This window comes from Lithobates pipiens, unplaced genomic scaffold (genome assembly GCF_037356315.1).
Source record: "Lithobates pipiens isolate NorthernLeopardFrog02 unplaced genomic scaffold, aLitPip1_a1.2 Scaffold_13, whole genome shotgun sequence".
In the NCBI taxonomy this organism is placed as follows: domain Eukaryota; kingdom Metazoa; phylum Chordata; class Amphibia; order Anura; family Ranidae; genus Lithobates; species Lithobates pipiens.
Window position 1 is genome coordinate 33,912,302 of NW_027507718.1, and position 25,413 is coordinate 33,937,714.

Here is a 25,413-nt window from a genome sequence, read left to right on the forward strand (position 1 = left end):
TCATTAAACTTTCATTAACGGTACAACCAGGGCAAAAAATGTCTGTACCTCTAAATGGCTTAAATTTATTTTCCAGGTCAAACTCTTGCCTTCCAACCCTTGAGAGGTCAATATGCAGGTCAGGACAAATAGCATACTCCTCTATAGTTTTACTGATTTGAAAAATTTTGTCTGTTACGGCATCTGGAGCAGGACCTGAAATATATAAAGAAAAGTTAAATAAAACATTTTAAACATTTAACAATATAGCATAAATGTCCCTAGACCACAGTTATTGTTGTCGAGCAGATGCATTTTGTGATGTAATTGCTACTGTAATTACAGACATTGTAAGGACCTAATCGCAGGGGGAAATGCAAACCACTGTCCACGAGGACATATGTACAACATCTGCATGAAGAAACATATGTTTGGGACAATAATTTCCTGATTTAGTGGATTGTTAATATACTGTCAGTTATATACAATTGTTGTAAAATTAATATATGGAAATTCTCTTCCAGGGAAATCCTTAGCACATATATTTTATTTCTTGCACTGCAATATTCTGAAAAGCCCACCTGCTTTCTGTAAGAGTATTCGTAGATGCTCTCTAGTGGTCACTTTTTAATGTAAAATGTAGTCATTAAGAGAGATCACCAACAGATTACAAAAACACGAAAATGTTACTTATGATATACCATGAGCCTTATGCCTGACACTTTTAAGGCCCCTCATGTACCATTTCTGTCACATGCACAAAAGAACATGTCAGAATAAATTCCTACTTTTCAAGTGTATGTTGCCATCATTCCTGAGACCTGTCACTTTAGTAAGGGCCTCTCAACAAAAATGAAAAGTTCAGTGTCCGACAGGATTTCTATTGCAATCATGCTCTTTTGTTTACTTTTCCATCCATGGTGTCTTGTGTTCCATTAGCACTCATCACACTACACATTATGGTTCTCACCTTCCATTTTGCATTAGGAAAATCATGAATGTCTGATCTGAGAATGTGAATCCACACTAGTGCAGCAGAACACTATAAGAAGCTCTTGGTAAATAAAAACACTGTTGTAGGTTTTGTTCACACAAATAACTAGACATGTGCAGAGTAAAATATTTTGTTTCGGAATTTCGTTTTCGCCCGAAAACTTAATTTATTTAGTTACTCCCAAAATTCGTTTTTATTTATTTCGTTTTTCGTTCAAAAATTGCATTCGTCCGAAAATCCACATGAATTACGGTCGAATCTGTCTTTGAAGGCTTATGGTGTCTGTCGAATGTATAAAGAAGATTCGACGGAGCTAGTATATAGCATACTTTAGAACCCTATTAAAGTCTATGGGACTCCAACGTTCAAAATCTAAAGTGCTAATTTTAAAGGCTAATTTGCAAGTTACTGTCCTAAAAAGTGTTTGGGGACCCGGGTTCTGCCCCAAGGGACATGTATCAATGCAAAAAAAGTTTTAAAAACAGCCGTTTTTTCAGGAGCAGTGATTTTAATAATGATTAAAGTGAAACAATAAAAGTGTAATATTCCTTTAAATTTCGTAGGGGGGGGGGTTGTCTATAGTATGCCTGTGAAGGGGCTCATGTTTCTGGTGCTTAGAACTGTCCCTGCACAAAGTGTCATTTATGCAGGAAAAAAAAGTCCTTTAAAATCACTCGCAGCTATTATGAATTGCCGGCTCCGTAATACAGAGAACACTCATTGAAAGTCATTGATAAAAAAATAAATAAATACATTTAAAAAAAAAGCGTGGGGGTCCCCCAAATTCAATTACCAGGCCCTTCAGGTCTGGTATGGATATTAAGGGGAACCCCACGTCAAATTTAAAAAAAAATTGATGTGGGGTTCCCCCTAAAAATCCATACCAGACCCTTTATCCGAGCACGCAACCTGGCAGGCCGCAGGAAAAGAGGGGGGACCAGAGAGCGCCCCCCCCTCCCTCCTGAACCGTACCAGGCCACATGCCCTCAACATTGGGAGGATGCTTTGGGGATCTGTGACCCCTCAAAGCACCTTGTCCCCATGTTGATGAGGACAAGGGCCTCATCCCCACAACCGTGGCCGGTGGTTGTGGAGGTCTGCGGGCGGGGGGCTTATCAGAATCTGGAAGCCCCTTTTAACAAGGGGACCCCCAGATCCTGCCCCCCCCCTGTTTGAAATGGTAAGGGGGTACAAAAGTACCCCTACCATTTCACAAAGAAAGTGTAAAAAATGGTTAAATAAAACAAACACACTTTTGAAAAATTCCTTTATTAAAAAAAAAAAAAAAAAAAAAGATTCCAGCGGCGGTAATCCACTCTTGCTATCCAGCGACGGACGGTCATCTCTCCAGCGATGGCTCATCTCATCCAGCGCAGCGAATCCATCCTTCTTCTGTCTCCGTGGAGGAGACACTGCAAGGATTCCGGCGGCCTGACGTTTCTTATATACGGTGGGCGGGGCCACCCGTCACCTGACCCCGCCCCCCTCTGACGCAAGGGGAAACCCGGGGTTCCCCGTGACGTATGGGTGACCCCGCCCCCCTCTGATGTAATGGAAACCTGCCTGTGTTACATCAGAGGGGTGCGGGGTCACCCATACGTCACAGGGAACCCGGGTTTCCCCTTGCATCAGAGGGGGGCGGGGTCAGGTGACGGGTGGCCCCGCCCTCCGTATATAAGAAACGTCTCTCGTCCCCCCCTCTTTTCCTACGGCCTGCCAGGTTGCGTGCTCGGATAAAGGGTCTGGTATGGATTTTTAGGGGGAACCCCACGTCAATTTTTTTTTAAATTTGACGCGGGGTTCCCCTTAATATCCACACCAGTCCTGAAGGGTCTGGTTATGGATATTTAGGGGGAACCCCACGTCAATTTTTTTTTTTAATTTGAGGCAGGGTTCCCCTTAATATCCATACCAGACCTGAAGGGCCTGGTAATTGAATTTGGGGGACCCCCACGCTTTTTTTATTTATTTATTTTTTTATCAATGACTTTCAATGAGTGTTCTCTGTATTACGGAGCCGACAATTCATAATAGCTGCGAGTGATTTTAAAGGACTTTTTTTCCTGCATAAATGACACTTTGTGCAGGGACAGTTCTAAGCACCAGAAACATGAGCCCCTTCACAGGCATACTATAGACAACTCCCCCCCCCCCCTATGAAATTTAAAGGGATATTACACTTTTATTGTTTCACTTTAATCATTACTAAAATCACTGCTACCGAAAAAACGGCCGTTTTTAAAACTTTTTTTTGGATTGATACATGTCCCCTGGGGCAGGACCCGGGTCCCCAAACACTTTTTAGGACAGTAACTTGCAGAATATTTTCTCTCTGTCAAATCTTTTTTCTCTGTCGAATATTTTCTCTATATAATCTTGGACTAATAGAGGTAAGGTTAGGCACATTCGACCACAGGTTCTATAGACAGATTGTTATTGTCAGAGTCATGTCGAATCTCCTATTCTATATCGAACTGTTGTAACAATGAAAACGAAAATAAAGCATTTATTTATGTCGGATCTTTCGTTTTTCGGATTTTGTGCTTTCGTTATCGTTTGTCAAAACGAAAACGAAAATAGCTGAAATTCGGACAAAAATGCATTCGGACGAAAACGAATGCACATGTCTACAAATAACCCCAATTTTGTGTATTTAGTGAAGACTGTAGATTCCTTAAAGCATAAAGTGTTAGTCCATCCAAAACTGAGAATTTACAACTAATACAGTTGTGCGGCATTATGTCACATACTGGCTTCTCATATCTTGTGATGCTAGCCATAGGATCTCCCTAAAATTGTTTCTGGTCCTTTTCCCTCTTGTTTTGGAGTTTTAAGCATTTACCCGCCTTTGAGAGTTCCCATTAAACATATGCAAATTCCATATGGGACAGAAGCAAGAGAAAAGACAAATCTTATCTTGTAGATTTGTCTTGTTAGAATCAGACACGCTAAAAACTGTTTTCGTGTGTAAAGTTCTCTTTGTTGTGTACCTGACACGTGATGTGCATTATAGTTTGCTATGCTAAGTAAAAAAAAAAAAAAACAATCCGAATTTTTTAAAACTCTTTATGTTGTATTTCAAGGATGGCAGGTAAGATTTTATGCTTTCCATGAACGGCGGAGTTTCCCTAAGACTCATCAGTGACCCAGTCACTAGTTCCACCAGCTATCTCCTGTAAAAACATAAGCTGTATACTTATTTGTCCAGTGGGCAACTACTAGTAGTAAACACTGCTAGCTTCTGTAGTAATGTCAGGGTTAAAAGGAGGAACAACAACGCAACATTGCTCATAGCTCAGGCAAGTTAGTATGCAACATATTCTTTTACATGGAGCAGCAGGTGAAACAATTTATACAAGTTAGATGTGAGATAGTCGCTTAAAACAAGGGTAATGAACATTTTCAGCAACAGTATCATTACTTTCATCATAATGATATCCACAACTATAATTACTGAGAAATAATATATCAATATTTTAATTCAGGTAATTGATCTGACTTCCCATGTGAGATGAGAAATTATTTGAGTTGCAAAGTTTGCAAGAGTTGCCTAAGGATTTTGTTTTGCCTTTCTCTAAACTGCAGGACTTGTAAAAAAAAGCTGATATATACAGAAACTATACATTTTACCATCATTTTTTCACCAGTGATTTATTGCCACAACAAGAGATGCATAGAGAAACATTAGAAACCCAACATTATATCACTATATATGACATGATGTAGTTCACTATAGATGACATGGCTTACTCACTATCTGCCTTCAGCTTTTCCTGTAGCGTGATTGTTTTTCAATTGGAAGCTTGCTGATTTGGCAGGTTTTTGCTCTTTATACATTATTAAAAAATATGTTATACAAACCCATAGGCTTTGGGCCAGTGTTTAAAATGAAAGGTTATTCCATGTCTTCAGAGGTTCCATTCCAAAACAAAAGTGTGGTAATGTTTGCAGGGTTTATATACAGTTTACGTTGCTCCCCCTGGTCTCAGGTGAGCTGAACTGCTAACTAGCTCAAAAGATGCCAAAAAAAAAAAAACTGAAAGTCCACTCCTACTCTTTTGCTCTTGTTGACCCATCTACTTTATTAAAAATGTTATAAAGGCAACCAAGCAGAGATCTTCTGCTTACCTACAGTGGTGTGAAAAAGTGTTTGCCCCCTTCCTCATTTCCTGTTCCTTTGCATGTTTGTCACACTTAAGTGTTTCGGAACATCAAACCAATTTAAACAATAGTCAAGGACAACACAAGTAAACACAAAATGCAATTTGTAAATGAAGGTGTTTATTATTAAAGGTGAAAAAAAATCCAAACCATCATGGCCCTGTGTGAAAAAGTGATTGCCCCCCTTGTTAAAACATACTATAACTGTGGTTGTCCACACCTGAGTTCAATTTCTCTAGCCACACCCAGGCCTGATTATTGCCACACCTGTTCACAATCAAGGCATCACTTAAATAGGAGCTGCTTGACACAGTAAGGTCCACCAGAAGATCCTTAAAAGCTACACATCATGCCGAGACCCAAAGAAATTCAGGAACAATTGAGAAAGACAGTAATTCAGATCTATCAGTCTGGAAAGGGTTATAAAGCCATTTCCAAAGCTTTGGGAATCCAGCGAACCACAGTGAGAGCCATTATCCACAAATGGCGAAGACATGGAACAGTGGTGAACCTTCCCAGGAGTGGCCGGCCGCCCAAAATTACCTCAAGAGCGCAGCGACGACTCATCCAAGAGGTCACAAAAGACCCCACAACAACGTCCAAGGAACTGCAGGCCTCACTTGCCTCAGTTAAGGTCAGCGTTCATGCCTCCACCATCAGGAAAAGACTGGGCAAAAATGGCCTGCATGGCAGAGTTCCAAGGAGAAAACCACTGCTGAGCAAAAAGAACATCAAAGCTCGTCTCAATTTCTCCACAACACATCTTGATGATCCCCAAGACTTTTGGGACAACATTCTGTGGACCGATGAGACAAAAGTGGAACTCTTTGGAAGGTGTGTGTCCAAGTATATCTGGCGTAGAAGGAACACTGCATTTCAGAAAAAGAACATTATACCAACAGTAAAATATGGTGGTGGTAGTGTGATGGTCTGGGGCTGTTTTGCTGCTTCAGGACCTGGAAGACTTGCCGTGATAAAAGGAACTATGAATTCTGCTGTCTACCAAGAGATCCTGAAGGAGAATGTCCGACCATCTGTTCGTGTACTCAAGCTGAAACGAACTTGGGTTCTGCAGCAGGACAATGATCCTAAACACACCAGCAAGTCACCACCGAATGGCTGAAGAAAAACAAAATAAAGACTTTGGAGTGGTCTAGCCAAAGTCCTGACCTGAATCCTATTGAGATGTTGTGGTATGACCTTAAAAAGGCCGTTCATGCTCGAAAACCCTCTAATGTAACTGAATTAGGACAATTCTGCAAAGATGAGTGGGCTAAAATTCCTCCAGGACGCTGTAAAAGCCTCATTGCACGTTATCGCAAACGCTTGTTTGCAGTTGTTGCTGCTAAGGGTGGCCCAACCAGTTATTAGGTTTAGGGGGCAATCACTTTTTCACACAGGGCCATGGTGGTTTGGATTTTTTTTCACCTTTAATAATAAACACCTTCATTTACAAATTGCATTTTGTGTTTACTTGTGTTGTCCTTGACTATTGTTTAAATTGGTTTGATGTTCCGAAACACTTAAGTGTGACAAACATGCAAAGGAACAGGAAATGAGGAAGGGGGCAAACACTTTTTCACACCACTGTATCTAGTTCTGTGTCTTCCTTCTGCCAGCATAACACTGGCTAAATCTAGGTGTGCTAAATAAGCTATACATTTTTAAGTTAAGTGAATAAACGAGTGTATTTTTAAAAATGTGTTTCCGTTTTTACATGCACGTCAATCTGTACAACAAAAATAACGGTGGCAATAGATTTGGACAAATTCACATGGTTAATTTTTTAAATTTTTTTTAATAATGTTGCTGCAACTGCTCAAACACTTCTGGCATTGTACAGTACTGTAGTTTGTCCTAACTCCCATACCTTTTGCTAAAAAGGTTAGTCAGCATGTTTGTGTAGAAAAATGTATAAATAAAGACATGTAAAGTAAAAATGAAAAAAACATTGAATATTGTAATTAAATGTATACAACATAATACAGTTAAAAATGTATCAAAGGAAAACATTTTATACAAAAGTAACGACCTATACAAGCCATTAGACATAAGGATTGATTTACCAAAAGCAAATGGCTGTACAATTTTCATTGGAAATTGCACTTTGCAAGGGAATTTTCCCCAGAGTTTAGTGAATGAGGTGAGGCTCTACTGACTTCCATCATCCAATCATGTACAAGTAAAACTTCTCAAAATGTACTAATGTGCTTAAAATTATATAAAAGTTTTGGTGCTTCACCAAGCAACTCATAAATCCAAATCTCTATACAAAATCTAAAGAGGCTGAGGGTAAAGGTAATGGACTGGCCAAGCATGTATCCAGACCTAAACCCTATTGAGCATCTGTGGGGCATCCTCAAATGGAAGGTGGAGGAGTGCAAAGTCTATAACATCCACCAGCTCCGTGATGTCATCATGGAGGAGTGGAGGAGGACTCCAGTGGCAACCTGTGAAGCTCTGGTGAACTCCATGCCCAAGAGGGTTAAGGCAGTGCTGCAAAATAACGGTGGCCACACAAAATATTGACACTTTGGGCCCAATTTGAACATTTTAACTTAGAGGTGTAGTCACGTTTTTGCCTGTGGTTTAGACATTAATGACCGTGTTGAGTTTTTTGAGGGGACAGCAAATTTGACTGTTATACAAGCTGTACACTCACTACTTTACATTGTGGCAATGTATAATTTCTTCAGTGTTGTCACATGAAAAGATATAATAAAATATTTGCAAAAATGTGAGGGGTGTACTTGTGAGATACTGTACAGTCACAGTTATAATTTTACAATATGAACTCATGTATTTTATATCTACATATAGAGACTTTTATTTATGAGTTGCTTGGTGAAGTGCCAATACATTTATAGAATTTTTAGCACATTTAAGAAGTGTCAAATAACACTTTTTAAAGTGCCAGCTATTGACTATGACCAATTAGGGCACCATCGCATGTTTTTGTTTGTTAACAAAATTTACTAAGCTTTGGGGAAAATTTCCTTTTAAAGTGAACAGCCTTTATAACTTTAGTAAACGAACTTCATTATGTAAGATGTGACAATTAATTTAATACCTCCGTTAGCAACATTAAACTTGATTCCAAAGTCTCCACCAGGCCCTCCAGGATTGTGGCTCGCTGTCAGAACAATTCCACCAGTTGCCTTGATTTTCCGAATTATGCAGGACACAGCAGGAGTAGACAACAATCCATTCACACCAATGACTAATCGTCCAATCTAAACTCAACAAGAAAAAAAACAAAAAAAGGGGTCATTGACACAGTTCTACCAACAGCACTGGAAAAAGTTACACATCTGATAACTGCAGTAAGTCTTAACACCTCATTTGACCTTTTGGATTTAGTTCTGACAGTATCAGCATGTCCCCTTTCCACATGTAAGCTAAATCCAGAGTTAACTTCCTCATTTTCTAGATAATGTGGGTACTTTTAAACAAATATTTGTGAACATTGTGAATGTATCTCCTTTACATAAAGCACCACTTGCATTTTGTTAATTATTAGTGACCATGGTAGTGACAACAAAGGATTTCAGCATGTGGGGAAAATCTAAGGCCAACTAGCTGGCAACTATAGAAAGTTGCATGGTTGCCAGCAACCAGAAAATCACTTGTTTTTATCAATATTACATTTAAAGATTATTACATTTGTAGCCATGCATTTAAGCTATTAGCCTATTATTAAAAAAAAAAAAAAAAAAAAGGTGAAAATTGTTCAAAGTTTCTAAAAGGGAGGGTAAATCAAAATATTATGAAGCTATGCTCTGCACCTAGTTTTTGACAGATTTTACCAAGTGGTGTAATTCATAGCTCATCATACATATCTATTTTGGACCAGGGTGTCTATTTATAAATGTTTTCACAAAAATGTACACAACTTTAACTCAAGATTCACATATTTTCTAATTGGATTCATTATGGAAAGCATTTTTGAATCCTGTGTAAAACTTGTGTAAAAACATTTATAAATAGACCCCTAGTGTTAATGGGTTAAAGACTTAACAGGGAACAAAATCAAATCATTTTATGTATCTTATTGTAGTGCTACCCCTGCAAGGTTCCCAGGTTCTTCTCCCACTAGAGTAGCGGCAGACAGGAAAAAAGCAACATTCACTCCTCTGGCTCAGAAAAACTAGAGGTTTCATTTTTTTTTTTATTTCAGATTAACTTGGGTGGGATATAGAGAAGCTGTGGGATGCAGCTTCAGGACTACTTCCTTTCTTCTTTGAGCAATAGGACGTACAATGGACAGTACTGGGACACTAGACAGATGCCAGACAAGCCTTAGTGCAGCAGGGGTTAACAGAAGCAACAGTCACTAGAATCCCTCTTTGCAGGTCTGTACTAACAGTGTCAGTGGGACTTGGATGTCTCCTTCCAGACTCAGACAGACAGTCTCCTCTGTGAAGCTTCCAGACCGGATCCCTGATAGAACCTCTCTTAGCTCCAAAAGAAATTTGCAGAAGGATAGTCCTCCTAGCTACGCATAGCTGGTTGGCAGGTCCCAGACTATTTATACAATCTCCCAGACACCATCTGGACACCCTCTCCCAGGGATTGGGTTAGACTGCAAAATAATTCAGACTGCTCACCTGCTTCTCCGACCCAGTATATTTTGGAAGCCTCCAGAAGGCAGGGGAAAGCAATAAAACTTGCAGCCTGAAGAGTCCTGAGCAGACCAAAGCAATTGCATGCTGATTACAGTGGAGCTACACAAACTAGCAATCAGTTTACTTTCACTTTCTACTGATATACTGATGTTATGCTGCACCATTCTCCTCTGGCTAGCAGGAGGAGTGCTAAAGCCTAGCAAGCCCATAAACTTCTATGCAGAGGGCTGAGAATACTGTAAATTGTAAAATACAGATCCCAATAGACACTGTGTAGTAGAAGGGGTGGAGAGAGGATTTTTAATAAGCTACCTGAAAAAGTTACATCTCTTGGCGCACCTCTGTCTGAGTATTCACCTGCCTCACTCACTCTCTTCTTCTCATTGCTGATCATCGGAGGTTTTCAGAAGGAAACTAACGGGCCCCCAATTTTACATTGAGTGTCCACAGCAGCATCCTGGGATCCTTGTGGGAGGGCTACCTGCCCATTATTGACACTGCTAGCAGAGACTGAGCCACTGAGAGCAGGACAACAAGTGCATCCAACCCATTCTGCACCCATACCAAACTTATACTATAGTTATACTGAACTGTCACTGCATTTGCTAAGTCTCTAATTGCACAAATTGCTTCATAAAAGGGCCCCAACTATAGCCGACAGAAAAGCAACACAGGGGTTTGCCCCTCCAGCAAAACCACTCTGCAAGTCCCTTTTGATCCCTTCTACTTTTTTTTATTTTTAGGGACAGTGCCCATCCAGTCGATCTAGGCCTAGCATAGTCACCATTAATGCATTCTGCAGTGTAGTCTCTTGTATTCAGTAAATCAAGCTTTATTACTGTGAACTGCTGCACTTTAGGTGACCTTGCTACTGTTTATGTTGATTTGCATGAAGAGTGTCATCTTATGCCTAGACCTTATAATTAATTACTTTGTATGCTAAATTGTGTTATTGCATTTGTTAATCAATTTTAATTCTTGCCTCTTTACCCACCATATCGAGTGACAATATATTAATTTTGGACATGGTAGTAATAATGGTTACCAGATATTAATTTCTGTGATTTTCTGTGGTATTGCATACTTTGTACACTCAACCTTGTGTGTCAGAGGGGCTGAAGTTCTTATGAAGGTGGAGGTAAAGAACAGAGGAAACATTTCAACCAGTGGCTCCTACAGGCATAGCACTACACTTTCAAAGTAAAATGTCTATCGTATGTTTAAAAAGAAAAGGTAGTGGTAGAGGGGCAATGGATATGGATTGTCACAGGTTATTAAAATGTAGACAAAGTCATTATTTCAGCTCAGTTGGCCTGTATTCGGTAGAACATCACAAAAACAAGCTCCCATCCCCCTGTAGAGAACATTCACCCAGATTGAGAAATCAGGGTTTATTAGGTCAAAGACAGATCCAGATGAAAAATGCTTAGGAGTCAAACGTTTTTATTGAACAGCTGAATACAACAAGCAGGGCAATGGACATCCAATGCTTTATGGAGTCACAAAATCCCTCTTCATAAGGGCTGAGTTAAATGGTAGACTGTTAAATGGACACAGGGATACATACTTCTAGGCAGACTGATCTGTAATCAGAGAAAATGAGCAAAGGCTTAAATTTATGTAAAATCTGTTTTGAGCCTTGTTCGCTAACATACAGCATAAATAAAGCTGCTAATACTGTTAGGCCCCTTTCACACTACCGCGACTTCAAAGTTGTGCGATTTTGATGCAATTTTACAGCCCGCGATTTTGACATGATTTCAGGGAAATGCCTGTGTAAACTTGAGGTCAACTCGCATCAAAGTCGGACCAAAGTAGTACAGGGACTACTTTGAAGTCACTGCAACTTGGAGTCGCACAGATATGAATGGTACTCATTGGAAATCATGCGGTACGACTTGTCATGTGGCTTTGCAGTCCAAAGTTGCACAAGTATGAAAGGGGCCTTAGTCTTTTTTGGATAGACGTTGTCATAATACACTGATTAGCGGCTGCAAGTGCTGATCGAGAAAACATTTCCAGTATTTCCCTTTGACAGTAGTCAATCAAATAATCGACTTCTGTTGAGCAGGGATGCCCGCACAATGTTATCTGCTGAATCAGCCAAATTTCAATCATTGCATGGCAAGCATAGGAGTGTGGCTTAAATGTACTTATTTTCAGTTTTTTTTTTTTCCATTAGTAGGTGAAATAACTCAAAATCCAAAAATAAAAAACATATAATGAAGTCCCATCAGGTTGTTAACATAAACATGCATCTGAGACTGGAATACTCACCTTCAATCCAGAGCTGTCCCCCATAATACGTCTTCTTAGACACAAGATGTCCTCAGCCCTCTTGGATAAATGGTGCCCAGCTAAGGAAGTGTCACCATGGCAGTCTTCATTCAATATGTAATGATGCAGAGAATGGTGCTGACATTATAATTTCAGTGTCATTCTCTGCATTATCAAGGACTATCCACTGCCGGTAGAAGACTGAACAAGACCCAGCAGGTCAAATGACTGGTCTAAAGGCTTTGGAAAAAGGAAAGTATAAAAAAAGAATAACACAAATGCTAATCTTTGGACCTATGCGTTGAGGGAGCAGGGGAAAGGGGGCCATTAGAAGGCTGGGGAGTGAGCCCAGAGTTTGGATTTAACATAACGTCCTAAGGTATATTCTTAAGAGTTGAGACTCAAGAGTTACTTTATCTGTAAAGAAACATAGTTATGGTGTCTTAGTTTACTTTTCTCTTGTGTACCTAATAAATTGAGCAAAGCTATGTAAGGCAAATATGCAGCCTCTAATACACAACTGTCAAACAAACTTACAGTACCTTTTCTTAAATTGGCCTGGATAATGAAATGTAACACAGCCTAGGCAGATATAAGTAAACACATGACAAAAGGCAGCACTGTCCAGCTTCATTCTTTATGACTTAATTTATTACATTTTATAACAAAGTCAATTATGATGAGTGAATTGGTTTTAAAAACAGGCATACTGCAATTTTTTTCTCCTTTGAATATGCATGTAGATTTGGCCAATCTGTAGAAAATCATATAGTACATAAATCATAATCTGGGTTCCTGGTTTGGTCATGTGTAGATCCAACATATTTTACAGATCTACATGCACATATTTATAATAGTCCATCACAAATGAGCAAGTTGGCTCTGGATTCACAGTGGTTCTTTTTGATGGGGTGTCTAATAACTTTTTATTTCAGTTACATTTAAACTTTTAAGGAAGCACTGTCAAGAGGAGAGGTGTACTGGGTGTGCTGGGTAATTAAGCCACAGACATCAGAATGCTTGTGCCTATTCTTCTGACTAGCCGCCCAAACCTTAAATCACCGCAAACCAAATATACTTCATTCTTTTATTTCTGATTGTGAACTACATAAATAAATAAATATATATATATATATACACTACCGTTCAAAAGTTTGGGGTCACATTGAAATGTCCTTATTTTTGAAGGAAAAGCACTGTACTTTTCAATGAAGCTAACTTTAAACTAGTCCTAACTTTAAACAAATATACTCTATACATTGCTAATGTGGTAAATGACTATTCTAACTGCAAATGTCTAGTTTTTGGTGCAATATCTACATAGGTGTATAGAGGCCCATTTCCAGCAACTATCACTCCAGTGTTCTAATGGTACAATGTGTTTGCTCATTGGCTCAGAAGGCTAATTGATGATTAGCAAACCCTTGTGCAATCATGTTCACACATCTAAAAACAGTCTAGCTCCTTCCAGAAGCTACAAAACTGACCTTCCTGTGAGCAGATTGAGTTTCTGGAGCATCACATTTGTGGGGTCAATTAAACGCTCAAAATGGCCAGAAAAAGAGAACTTTCATCTGAAACTCGAAAAGTCTATTCTTGTTCTTAGAAATGAAGGCTATTCCATGCGAGAAATTGCAAAGAAATTGAAGATTTCCTACAACGGTGTGTACTACTCCCTTCAGAGGACAGCACAAACAGGCTCTAACCAGAGTAGAAAAAGAAGTGGGAGGCCGCGTTGCACAACTAAGCAAGAAGATAAGCACATTAGAGTCTCTAGTTTCAGAAACAGACGCCTCACAGGTCCCCAACTGGCATCTTCATTAAATAGTACCCGCAAAACACCAGTGTCAACATCTACAGTGAAGAGGCGGCTGCGGGATTTTGGGCTTCAGGGCAGAGTGGCAAAGAAAAAGCCATATCTGAGACTGGCCAATAAAAGAAAAAGATTAAGATGGGCAAAAGAACACAGACATTGGACAGAGGAAGACTGGAAAAAAGTGTTGTGGACGGATGAATCCAAGTTTGAGGTGTTTGGATCACAAAGAAGAACGTTTGTGAGACGCAGAACAAATGAAAAGATGCTGGAAGAATGCCTGACGCCATCTGTTAAGCATGGTGGAGGTAATGTGATGGTCTGGGGTTGCTTTGGTGCTGGTAAGGTGGGAGCTTTGTACAGGGTAAAAGGGATTCTGAATAAGGAAGGCTATCACTCCATTTTGCAACGCCATGCCATACCCAGTGGACAGCGCTTGATTGGAGCCAATTTCATCCTACAACAGGACAATGACCCTAAACACACCTCCAAATTGTGCAAGAACTATTTACAGCAGAAGCAGGCAGCTGGTATTCTATCGGTAATGGAGTGGCCAGCACAGTCACCAGATCTGAACCCCATTGAGCTGTTGTGGGAGCAGCTTGACCGTATGGTACGCCAGAAGTGCCCATCCAACCAATCCAACTTGTGGGAGCTGCTTCTAGAAGCGTGGGGTGCAATTTCTCCAGCTTACCTCAATAAATTAACAGCTAGAATGCCAAAGGTGTGCAATGCTGTAATTGCTGCAAAAGGAGGATTCTTTGACGAAAGCAAAGTTTGATGTAAAAACAATGTTATTTCAAATACAAATCATTATTTCTAACCTTGTCAATGTCTTGACTCTATTTTCTATTCATTTCACAACGTATGGTGGTGAATAAGTGTGACTTTTCATGGAAAACACAAAATTTTTGGGTGACCCCAAACTTTTGAACGGTAGTGTATATATATATATATATATATATATATATATATATATATATATATATATATATAAAACATGAACATGGACTCAGATATATCTTGCTCATACAGTCTATAAGCTATGTTGACTTAAGCCTTGTACACACGATCGGATTTTCCACAGACAAAACCTTGCACTTTTTTCCGAAGACGTGTGCCTGAATTTTGGCTTGCATGCAAACGGTACACAATTTTTGGCCAATAAACACGAACGTAGTGACGTACTAGATGTACTACGAGCCGAAAAAGAGGAAGTTCTATTGTCAGGGGCCATGCTTTGGGCTCCATCTGCTAATTTCGCTTTAGCAGAAGTTTGGTGAATGTTGATTCGTGCTTTTCATTTCGCACTTTTCAGTTCGTTTCTGAATGGTCGTTCGTCAACGCGCCATGTTGCGGAATCGGAGGAGATAATGTGTTATTTATTATTGGACTTGGAGTTATTGCTTTGACCCAAGTCCAGTCCAGGAACAGGAAGAGGAGGATTTCTTGGGCCAAAAATTGATTGCTTTATTAATCGTGACCAATTATGTCATATGCCTTTGCTGTGGGAGCTCCAGGAGAATAATCCAGATGATTTTCGTAATTATCTCCAGATGACGGACCCCTGCTTTCACCAACTTTTGGCAGGACACATGCATGAGGCTTTTTACATTTTTTGGTTGAATAATGATTTGATTTGGTATATTTTCTATATTTTTGGATGCATAGAATGCACTTTTTGGTTAAGTTCTATTGGCAGATAGCGTGTCTAATTTTATTTGTTTTCTTTTTTTAATGAACAATTAAAAAATGTGGAGAATAATACTTGGCTATGTGTTTTATGAGTAGGCAGTTACTTTTTAAAAAATACCCTGTTAAATTAACAAGGGATGCCAACATCACTATCTTTGATCTTAAAAAATGCAGGATAATGGTGTTGTGGAAACTTGCACCAAAAAAACAAGCATAATAATATTATTCTTGATATAACTAGAAAAAAAAAGCCTTTAATTTTAAAATTAATTTGCAATAACTCCTTCAGTATTACCAGCAAAGCAGCTTAATTATTATCCCATTAAAGAAGACGAGAATGTGCGCTACATTTCGAGATTTGATAATATGCCACTTGTGTACGCACGCTCGGAAAATCCGACAACAGACATTTGTCCGTGGAAAATTTTAAAGCCTGCCATCCAACATTTGTCCGCGGAAAATCTGACAAACAATTGTCCGATGGAGCGCACAAACGGTCGGATTTTCCGCCAACAGCCTGTCATCACACATTTCTCGTTGGAAAAGCTGATCGTGTATACACGGCTTAAGTCTTAGCTCCTATTGAGAAATCTAATGCTGTGCAATTGTTTAGGTCCTGCCAGACTCAACCGAAGAACTCTAATTTGTCCAGGCTTAGTCATTTCAGCTGCTATAACATAGAAATTAAATCATTTTTACCCTTTGACCTAGTGCTGTTTAGGACAAGAGAGATAGAATGTACAACTGCAGTCACATCTAGGATTATTGCCATCCTCATCACCAATATATAGTGTATGACACAGGTAGTTACACCAAGCAAGAATCCAATGGTATCACCTTTTGTACAAACTGGGATGGTTGATGCAAATGTATAAATGCATGCTGTTCACAGTCTAACCTATAAGTAAGTAATGACATTTCCCTTGTGGTCCCTCAGGCTTCTCTTTGCCAGCACAAATTGGCCTTCTTTAGTTTTGCAGATACCTAGGCAACAGAGCAGTGAATGGTCTAATGGAACTTCAACAGTTTCACTGATGTTACTGGCTCATGATAAATTTCACAAATGATTCAGAAGAGGAAACCATTAAAATTAAGACTAATTTGCAGGAGACTTATGCTGATAAATCATGAATAAGGACTAGGGCAGTGATTTAGGCACAATTGTTTTCAAATATATGAATACCCTGAAAAAAAAGAATGATAATACTTAACTTTACTAACTCTAGCGGTTCACAATCATGATTACAGGGCATTATTTATCAACAAAGCCATTTGCTCACCATGCCAAAGTTGATCTTTATTAATATTGAGGAACAGAGATGGGCTATATCCTAAAGCTCACACCTATAACTGGGCTTTATTTATCAAAAAAAACACATTTATAAACAAAGGGTTAGTGTTCGGATTAAGGTAAATCTCTTTTCCCCAATATCTAACATAATTTATCCAGCTTGGAAAGGACCATTATTTGCCACAAGAACAACTAATCTCTAGGGACTAACAAGGTGCAAAGCACAAAAGACAATGTTGTATGTTGATACATGTATTTTTTACAGAATTTTTTAATAGATACCTTAGTCTTTTGGATTTCTTTTCCTGTCAATATAAACATGAAGAAAAAGGTTTAAAGAAATGCCATTATGAAAGTTGTTTTGCAGAGATTCTATTGAGTGACTATGCCAAACATCTTGTGGTAATTGATCTTAATTTTGAAGTAGTAAATAACATTTGCAAACTACAATCCCAGGAAATTGTATTTACTTTCAGTGCTTTCTAAACAAATTTTTATTGTTTTGCAATGTGCATAAGAACTTGCTAGCGCAGTCCCTTTCCTACTTGCATGTCATAGTTCTCTCCTATTCTGCGAGTGTCAGCTCCTCTGTTCCCTGCTTACATGTAGCAGCCAAGCGAGTGTTATTTGAGTGACAGTTCTGAGTCTGCTGGGGATGCTGACATCACATCCAAGATGGCTGCTTCCAGCAGCAGGCTCAGTGTTTTTGGGTGCCTACACAAAGGAAGCTTTATAGGTAAATATCATGGGAAAAAAATATGCAAACTGGACAAATAGTCATATAGGAAGATTGTTGTTGAAATGAATGATCTGGCAACAGGGTCTCTTTAACTGTAGCATTTAAGATCTCAGATCTCAGTGCCCTAATTTAAATTCTAAGCCCTCCGACAGGGACTGAAATAGTCTAGTAGTTAAAACAAAGGGTTGAAGTAGCAATCATAATTAACCATCAAGATTTTTGGATATAATTTCATAATTGTTAATTAGGGGCATAAGTAGAAATCACAGGGCCTCATAGCAAAAAAATGTAAAGCCCCCTCCATGCATTAAGATAAAAACCTTCTGACTTTACAACCCCTTTAAAGTTGATATTCACTTCACTTTATACTGTATGAATATTACTAAATCACTCCCAAATAATATCAATGTAATCCTGTGAATAAACATATCAAAAACATGCTTATAAGAAACATAATTACTGTATATTTAGATGAAAAAATACTGTCTGAAACTGAATTCCAGCACCCAATGTCATGCAATGTTTTTTACCTCCATCAGCACAGGGCCCACTGTTCCAGCCCACCCAATCACCACTGAGAATTGTAAACACAGAGACCAGCAGGGACATCCACAATCCATATCCTCTGCCATGCTTTGCATTAGATGACCTTGTCAGTTAGAGCAAAAGAGGAAGTGAGTAATGGAAGACTTCCTCTGCTGGCTTCTGTGTTTATAAGCAACAGCAGCGAATAGGTGAGCTGTTACAGCAGGTTCTGTACTGATAGATGGCTAGAAAGGTCCGGCCAGCCCAGTTTAACTGCTTATAGGTATCCCTATGCTCAGGGGTGGACTGACAACTCATGGGGCCCCCGGGCAATAGGAGAAGATTGTGGGGCCCCTGGGCAATAGAAGATTATGGGGCCCCCAGGCAATAGATTATGGGGCCACACAGTATACACACACAGACACACAATATACACACACAGTATACACACACAGAATACACATACACACAAAGTTACTGGAGAGGCGGGGCAGCTATAATCTTGGGATTTCAAAACAAAACACAGATTTTTACATACTGTCCCTGGGTTTATTGAGGCTGGCAAACCTGATGGGGCCCCTTAGTGGCATGGGGCCATCGGGCAGTGCCCGAGTGCCCGAATGGTCAGTCCGCCCTGCCTATGCTTTTGATGCACATTTTACCACTCCATCTTGTAAGTTGTAATAACTTTTGTGAACAAACTGACTTTTTAACTGCTACACTTAGGTAGCACTTTCTTCTCTTCCCTTGCTGACAGGTTAGGTTACAGATTGAATCCATGTCCATTCAATCTGTAATTGTCATTCAGCCTATTTAAATCTGGCTCATCTCTGTCCCTGTCCCTGTTACACTTGAGAAAGAAGCACGTAGGTTCAGTATGAGCCTCGCACATGCTCTGAAATGCAATGTGTGTGCAAATGCTTTGCTTCCTGGTGATGTCACATGCCATCCACAGTGCTTCGCTCCCCACTGCTCTCCATCACCCATACCCGGCATGGATCTTACCAGCTTCTCTTCCTGTCATACGGCAATCCCTGCATACCTGGACAGGCATGCTGTACACCACCTCCCTCAGGAATCTCTTTTTACAGATGAGCCTTTTTATGACATTCATCATGTGAATGTTTAGTTGTCAGTTCTGCCATTCTATGTTCCATAAAATGCTACACTTAGAGGTGCTTTTTTTTATTTATGCACTAGCTTCACAGAGTTGATGTTCACTCCTGAGAAGAGCTTCTGCCCAAATTGTTCAAGTGTTTTAGACTTACTCATTGCCCATCCACCGGCTATTTTCTACTATGATTATGGATTCTTTCATGAACCCTTTAACAACTTCCTGACCAGCCATCGCAGTTGTACTGCGGTAGGTTGGCTCTCCTGCGTGAATCGCCGTCATTGTACATTGGGCACATACACTGCAATCTGTGTGCCAATTCGCTAGCGGGGGAGCCAATCAGTGAGTCCGGAGGACACAATGTCCACCAGCCACCCACGATCGCTCCACAGAGAGGCAGAATGGAGATCTGCCAGTGTAAACAAACAGATCCCCATTTTGTCAGGGGAGTAAAGTGCGATTGTCTGTTCCTAGTGATTAGGAACAATGATATTTCTCTACTCAATGGCAGTCCACACCCCCACAGTTAGAAAACACCTCCCTAGGGAACATTTAACCCTTTGATCGCCCCTGGTGTTAACCCCTTCCATGCTAGTGTCATTTATACAGTAATCCGTGCATTTTTATAGCACTGATCGTTGTATAAATGTCACTGGTCCCAAAAAAGTGTCAAAAGTGTCTGATCTGTCCACCGTTGCAATCCTGCTAAAAATTGCAGATCACTGACCTCAATATGATGTCACTGACCTCAATATGATGTCCCATTGAGGATCTTCCACCCCCAGAAGAAGCGGTTAAAAGGACTAGTCTTTGGAAAAGGTTAAGTAGGAAAAAATATACCATACAGCCAGGAGGTGGTGATTGGTAGGGGGGGGGGGGGGGGATAAGCCTGATGTTTAATTTAACATAAGATATACAAATTATATACCATATATCAAAAATTAAATAATATGCGCTACTGTGTATCTCTATACTAAGGTGTATTTTGTTTTCCTTTTTCACCCAATAAAACTTTGTGAAACAAAAAAAAAATTAAAACATTTTATCTGGAGTGAGACCTTTAACTTTAGCATATTTTGCTTTACAAATATAGCATTTTATCCAAAGTGTTTTAAAAATGTACCTTAATGAATGAGAAGCTTGAATTTTGCTCTGGCTCCTGTGGCTCTTATTTATTTCAATTACCAGATCATTAGCATGTTATGTTTCCTACAGCTGAGCTACTAGGAAGGTATAAAGTCTTTCCAGTCATTAAATAATCATTCTGGGAAAGCTTTTTGTCATTTAAACCAAAGTATTTTTAAATTAAACTACCATTCATATATACTATTGCTATAGATACATGCACTCATCGCCACTTTAGAAACCATACAGGAATTCCAGTTCCAATGAGAATATCAAAGTAAGTAGAAGTGCATATATGGGAAAGTCACAAAGAGAACAGCATGGGATTCTAAAAGAATAAACTTTGCATTATTCTTTGCCATTATAAGTATATTGATTGTAGACATTTTTTAAACAGGTTCAGTAGGACACAAGGGTATACTATGTAGAAGAGCAATTAGAGAGCTGTAAAGCTAAAAAACAGGTTACAATTAGTGTTGATTACCAAATGTATAAAAGCCTGACCACAGAGTTCCAATTATTATGTCAGCCACACTGTCAATGTTAGTCTATTAAAGCTGAAACTTAGTAAAATATGAAACAAACCTTCAAATTGTGTAAAAATAAATAAAATAAAATAAGACATTAAAGTAGAACAATGTTAAGCACTTAATTGGAAGTTGCTGTATGGTAGTGTGTGACATACAAAGGAGGATTTGGATTATTCTGCGGGGCTAAAAGTTTTTGACTTCATGAGGTTTGTGCATCACATCATAAGAAGGACTTAAAACCTGTTTAGACTTTCATACAGAACCTTTAAATTATCAATTATACTAGAGATGTCTAAAAATATGTTATATTGGCTTTTATATTAAATTCATAACCTTGCATGCCAGTACTCAGGCTTAGAGAGGGTGGGCCTACACTGCAAGTCATTGCCATTACCGTTAGCATTGCACAGTGCCATCAGGCGAGCACAGGAAATATGTAGAGCACAGAGTTATCCTCGATATGTGCTACTATTCCGGCTCGTGAAGTCAAAATGACTTAAAGATTACTCTGAAATACTTTTTTTTCGACAATCACCAATCAAATAGGTGTGTACCATTATCATAAAATAGAGAGGTCATGGTGTAGTGCAGGAGTGCCCAAACTTTTGAGGAGCGAGGTTCTTTTTAGTGACTTGGTAACTTGTTGCAGGCCACAATGAGTGGAACAGACGGATGACAGGTCCGTGCATACTAGGCATATACAGAAAAGATACAGCATGTTCTACTCTATGGGCCCTCTGGATAGAAAACGGAAGAACTCTGGACAGCCGCACCCCGGATCGAATAAAGTAAACTGTGCCTTTATTTTCTCAAATGAAAAACCGCACATCACACAAATCACAGCAGTAAAGGGAAAAATACAGAACAAAAATCTGATGCGTTTCACGCTAAAATGAGCGCATACTCATAGCTATGAGTATGCGCTCATTTTAGCGTGAAACGCATCAGTATCAGCAACACGTTGACCAGGACCAGGTATTTGTAACCTCTCAGTATCTGGGAAGGCATTGCACAGACCTTTCTGCAAGGCCTCACGGAGATGTCTCATCCTCTGCGACGACAAGATAAGATCCGCAACCTTACCCTTGTACCGTGGATCAAGGAGAGTTGCCAGCCAGTAATGATCCCTCTCCTTGATACGAAGAATACGAGGATCCTTCCGCAGGCTTTGCAGGATCAGGGAGGCCATGCAACGTTGGTTAGCTGAGGCATTCGGTCTGGAGTCCTCTGGGTCACTAAGGATGACATGATCCGCAGCCACCTCCTCCCAGCCACGTACAAGTCCACAGGTTTCTTGGGACTGTAAATCATCCCTAAAAGACTGCTGCTGATGCTGAGTGCCAGGCTCCACCTCCATGCTGACATAATCCTGCTCCTCCTCATCCTCCTCGTCCTCTTCCTGTATGATCGGTGGGACAGCAGGAACACTGTCTGGATAAAGGGGGCCTTGTGTGGCAAGGAAGTCCTCCTCTTCCTGCCTCTGTTCTGCCTCAAGTGCCCTGTCCATTATTCCACACAGCGTGTGCTCCAACAGGTGGACAAGAGGTACAGTGTCACTGATGCATGCACTGTCACTGCTCACCATCCTCGTGGCCTCCTCAAATGGTGATAGGATAGTACATGCATCCCTGATCATGGCCCACTGGCGTGGGGAAAAAAACCAAGCTCCGCTGACCCTGTCCTGGTGCCGTAGTCACACAGGTACTCATTGATGGCCCTCTGCTGCATGTGCAGCCACTGCAGCATGGCCAACATTGAGTTCCACCTGGTGGGCATGTCACAGATTAGGCGGTTTTTGGACAGATTCAATTCCTTTTGGAGCTCAGCCAGCCGAGCACTGGCATTATATGACCAGCGGAAATGCACACAGACTTTCCTGGCCTGCCTCAGGACATCCTGTAAGCCTGGGTACCTGCCCAAGAACCGTTGCACCACCAAGTTAAGGACGTGAGCCACACAGGGCACATGGGTCAGTTGTCCCTGTCGGAGGGCGGAGAGGAGGTTGGTGCCATTGTCGCAAAACACCATTCCTGGCTTAAGTTGGCGTCAACCACCTCTCCATCTGCCCCTGCAGAGCTGACAGAATATCTGCCCCAGTGTGGCTCCTGTCCCCCAAGCACACCAGCACAAGCACGGCATGGCATCTTTTTGCCTGCGTACTTGCATAGCCCCTTGAACACCTACGGATCACTGCTGGTTCCAAGGACAAAGCACAGGAAGAGGCCATGTAGGAAGAAGAAGAGGAGGGGGTGGAGGAGAGAGGTGTGTCACAACCAGTGGTAGCATTTTGGAGGCGTGGTGGTGAAACAACCTCCAAACACTACTGCACCTTGTCCTGCATCCTTCCCAGCTGCCAGAAGAGTGACCTAATGCGCTGTGAAAGATAGTCCTGACCATGCCTGCTGGACCATGATTCAGCAGTAATATGCACCTTACTGCTGACTGCCCTGTCCAGCAAGGCATGGACATTGCCTCCACATGCCGGTAGAGAGCCGGAAATGCCTTCCGTGAGAAAAAGTGGCATTTGGGAACCTGCCACTGAGGAACCGCACATTGTACAAACTCATGGAAGGGGGACAAGTCTACCAACTGAAAAGGCAGCAGTTGAAGTGCTAGCAATTTAGCCAAGCTAGCATTCAACTGCTGGGCATGTGGATGGCTGGGAATGAACTTATTTCAACGGTCCAGCAGCTGGAGCAGGGAAATTTGCCTGGTACAATCGGACGTCAGTGTACTGCTAGCAGAGTGCCCGCAAGTACTTGGCTGTGACACACCTAATTCTACACCTTCATGCCTCTAAGTGCAGATTTCAGAGAGGACTGAAGGTCTAGTGGGGTTGGAGATCCCAGCTGATGAGGAGCAAGGAGAGGTCCGCTTTGTTCTTCGGTGTGGGTCTTTAAGGTACACTTGCCAACGAACTGCATGGCAGGTCAACATATGTCTGGTCAATCATGTGGTGCCCAAGCGGCTAAAGTTTTGGCCACGCGATATACGCTTGAGACATATGTTGCAAATAGCAGCGGTGCAATCTGATGCACTCGTCCCAAAAAAGGCCCACACCAAAGAACTTTTGGAATAACATGCAGCGGCAGTGCCCTGCACAGGCGGAGCTCTGCTGTGTGATTCAGTCGGTGTGCTACCCTTAAGCTGGCCCCTGGAGGGAATCCTGCCTTGTTGGAGATGTGCCTCCTCCTCCTCTCTCCTATCAGGCACCCATGTGGAGTCAGTGACCTCATCATCCCCTCCCTCCTCATCACTGGAGCAAACCTGGCAGTATGCTGCAGCTGGTGGAAAATGACTACCAGATTGCTGTCCTTCTTGGGCATCTCCTCTCTCTGGGGTCACGATGCTGCCTTCCTCTAGCTGGGTAACATCATCAGAACCTTCAAAACTCTCTCCTTGTTGGCCTTCCAGACATACTAATAGACTGCAGGGAGATGAGAACACCAGCAATTGGGGTAGCTTTAGGGGCACACTGAGCAGATGACAGAGTACACCAACTGTAATTACTGCAGCTGCCTGCGGTATAGGATCAGCAAGACACCAGCAATTGGGGTAGCTTTAGGTGCACACCGTGCAGATGACACAGTACACTGCACACTGACTGTAATTACTGCAGCTGCCTGCCTGTTGTATAGGATCTGAAGAACACAAGCAATTGGGGTAGCTTCAGGTGTACACTGTGCAGGGAGCACAATACACCGACTGTAACTGCTACAGCTGCCTGTAGTATAGGACTAGAACAACACCAGCAATTGAGGGTAGCTTCAGCTGTACACTGTGCAGGTGGCACAATACACCGACTGTAACTGCTGCTGCTGCCTGTGGTATAGGACCAGAACAACACCAGAAAATGGGGTAGCTTCAGGTGTACACTGTCCAGGAGGCACAATACACCGACTGTAACTGCTACAGCTGCCTGTGGTATAGGACTAGAACAACATCAGCAATTGGGGGTAGCTTCAGGTGTACACTGTGAAGGTGGCACAATATACCGACTGTAATTACTGCAGCTGTCTGTGGTATAGGACCAGAACAGCACCAGCAATTGGGGTAGCTTTAGGTGTACACTGTGCAGGGGGCACAATACACCAACTGTAATTGCACTAGGTTCAAAAGAAATGAAGACACTGACAGAATTACAAGAATCTTTTAGATAGCACAGTAATTCCACAGAAATAAAATGCTTAATTTACCTTTTTATAGCTCTTCAATTATAGTACTTATTTAATAATTTTAAAACAAATGATGATGTGCAAAATGCAGTAACCCATAGCAACGATTTCATCACTGTAGCCAGACCATTGAGTTAAGTTTTTGGGTTACTAAACAAACTTCCATTTGCCTTTTAAGTAGGCCAAAAGGTGTGCCATAGATATGACTTGCTGTGCATATTAATTAAATGAAATTGAATCAATATCCAAATCACCAACCCCTTTCTTTATCTCTTACACTATACAGTCCATGAAAGGTACAGTTGTGCTCATAAGTTTACATACTCTGGCAGAATTTATAATTTTTTGACCATTTTTCAGAGAATATGAA

At 40.8% G+C, this 25,413-nt stretch overlaps 1 protein-coding gene across 1 annotated transcript in view; it reads right to left on the reverse strand.

The window, feature by feature from the left end:
* The window catches only part of PGM5 (phosphoglucomutase 5), a 186,399-nt gene that overhangs the window by 156,623 nt on the left and 4,363 nt on the right, over positions 1-25,413 (reverse strand). The window contains exons 2-3 of the mRNA XM_077474984.1: positions 8,205-8,367; positions 49-195 (exon numbers count right to left, since the gene is read on the reverse strand). Coding sequence (XP_077331110.1) covers positions 49-195; positions 8,205-8,367 — 310 coding nt within the window. The remainder of the gene's footprint in view (positions 1-48; positions 196-8,204; positions 8,368-25,413) is intronic.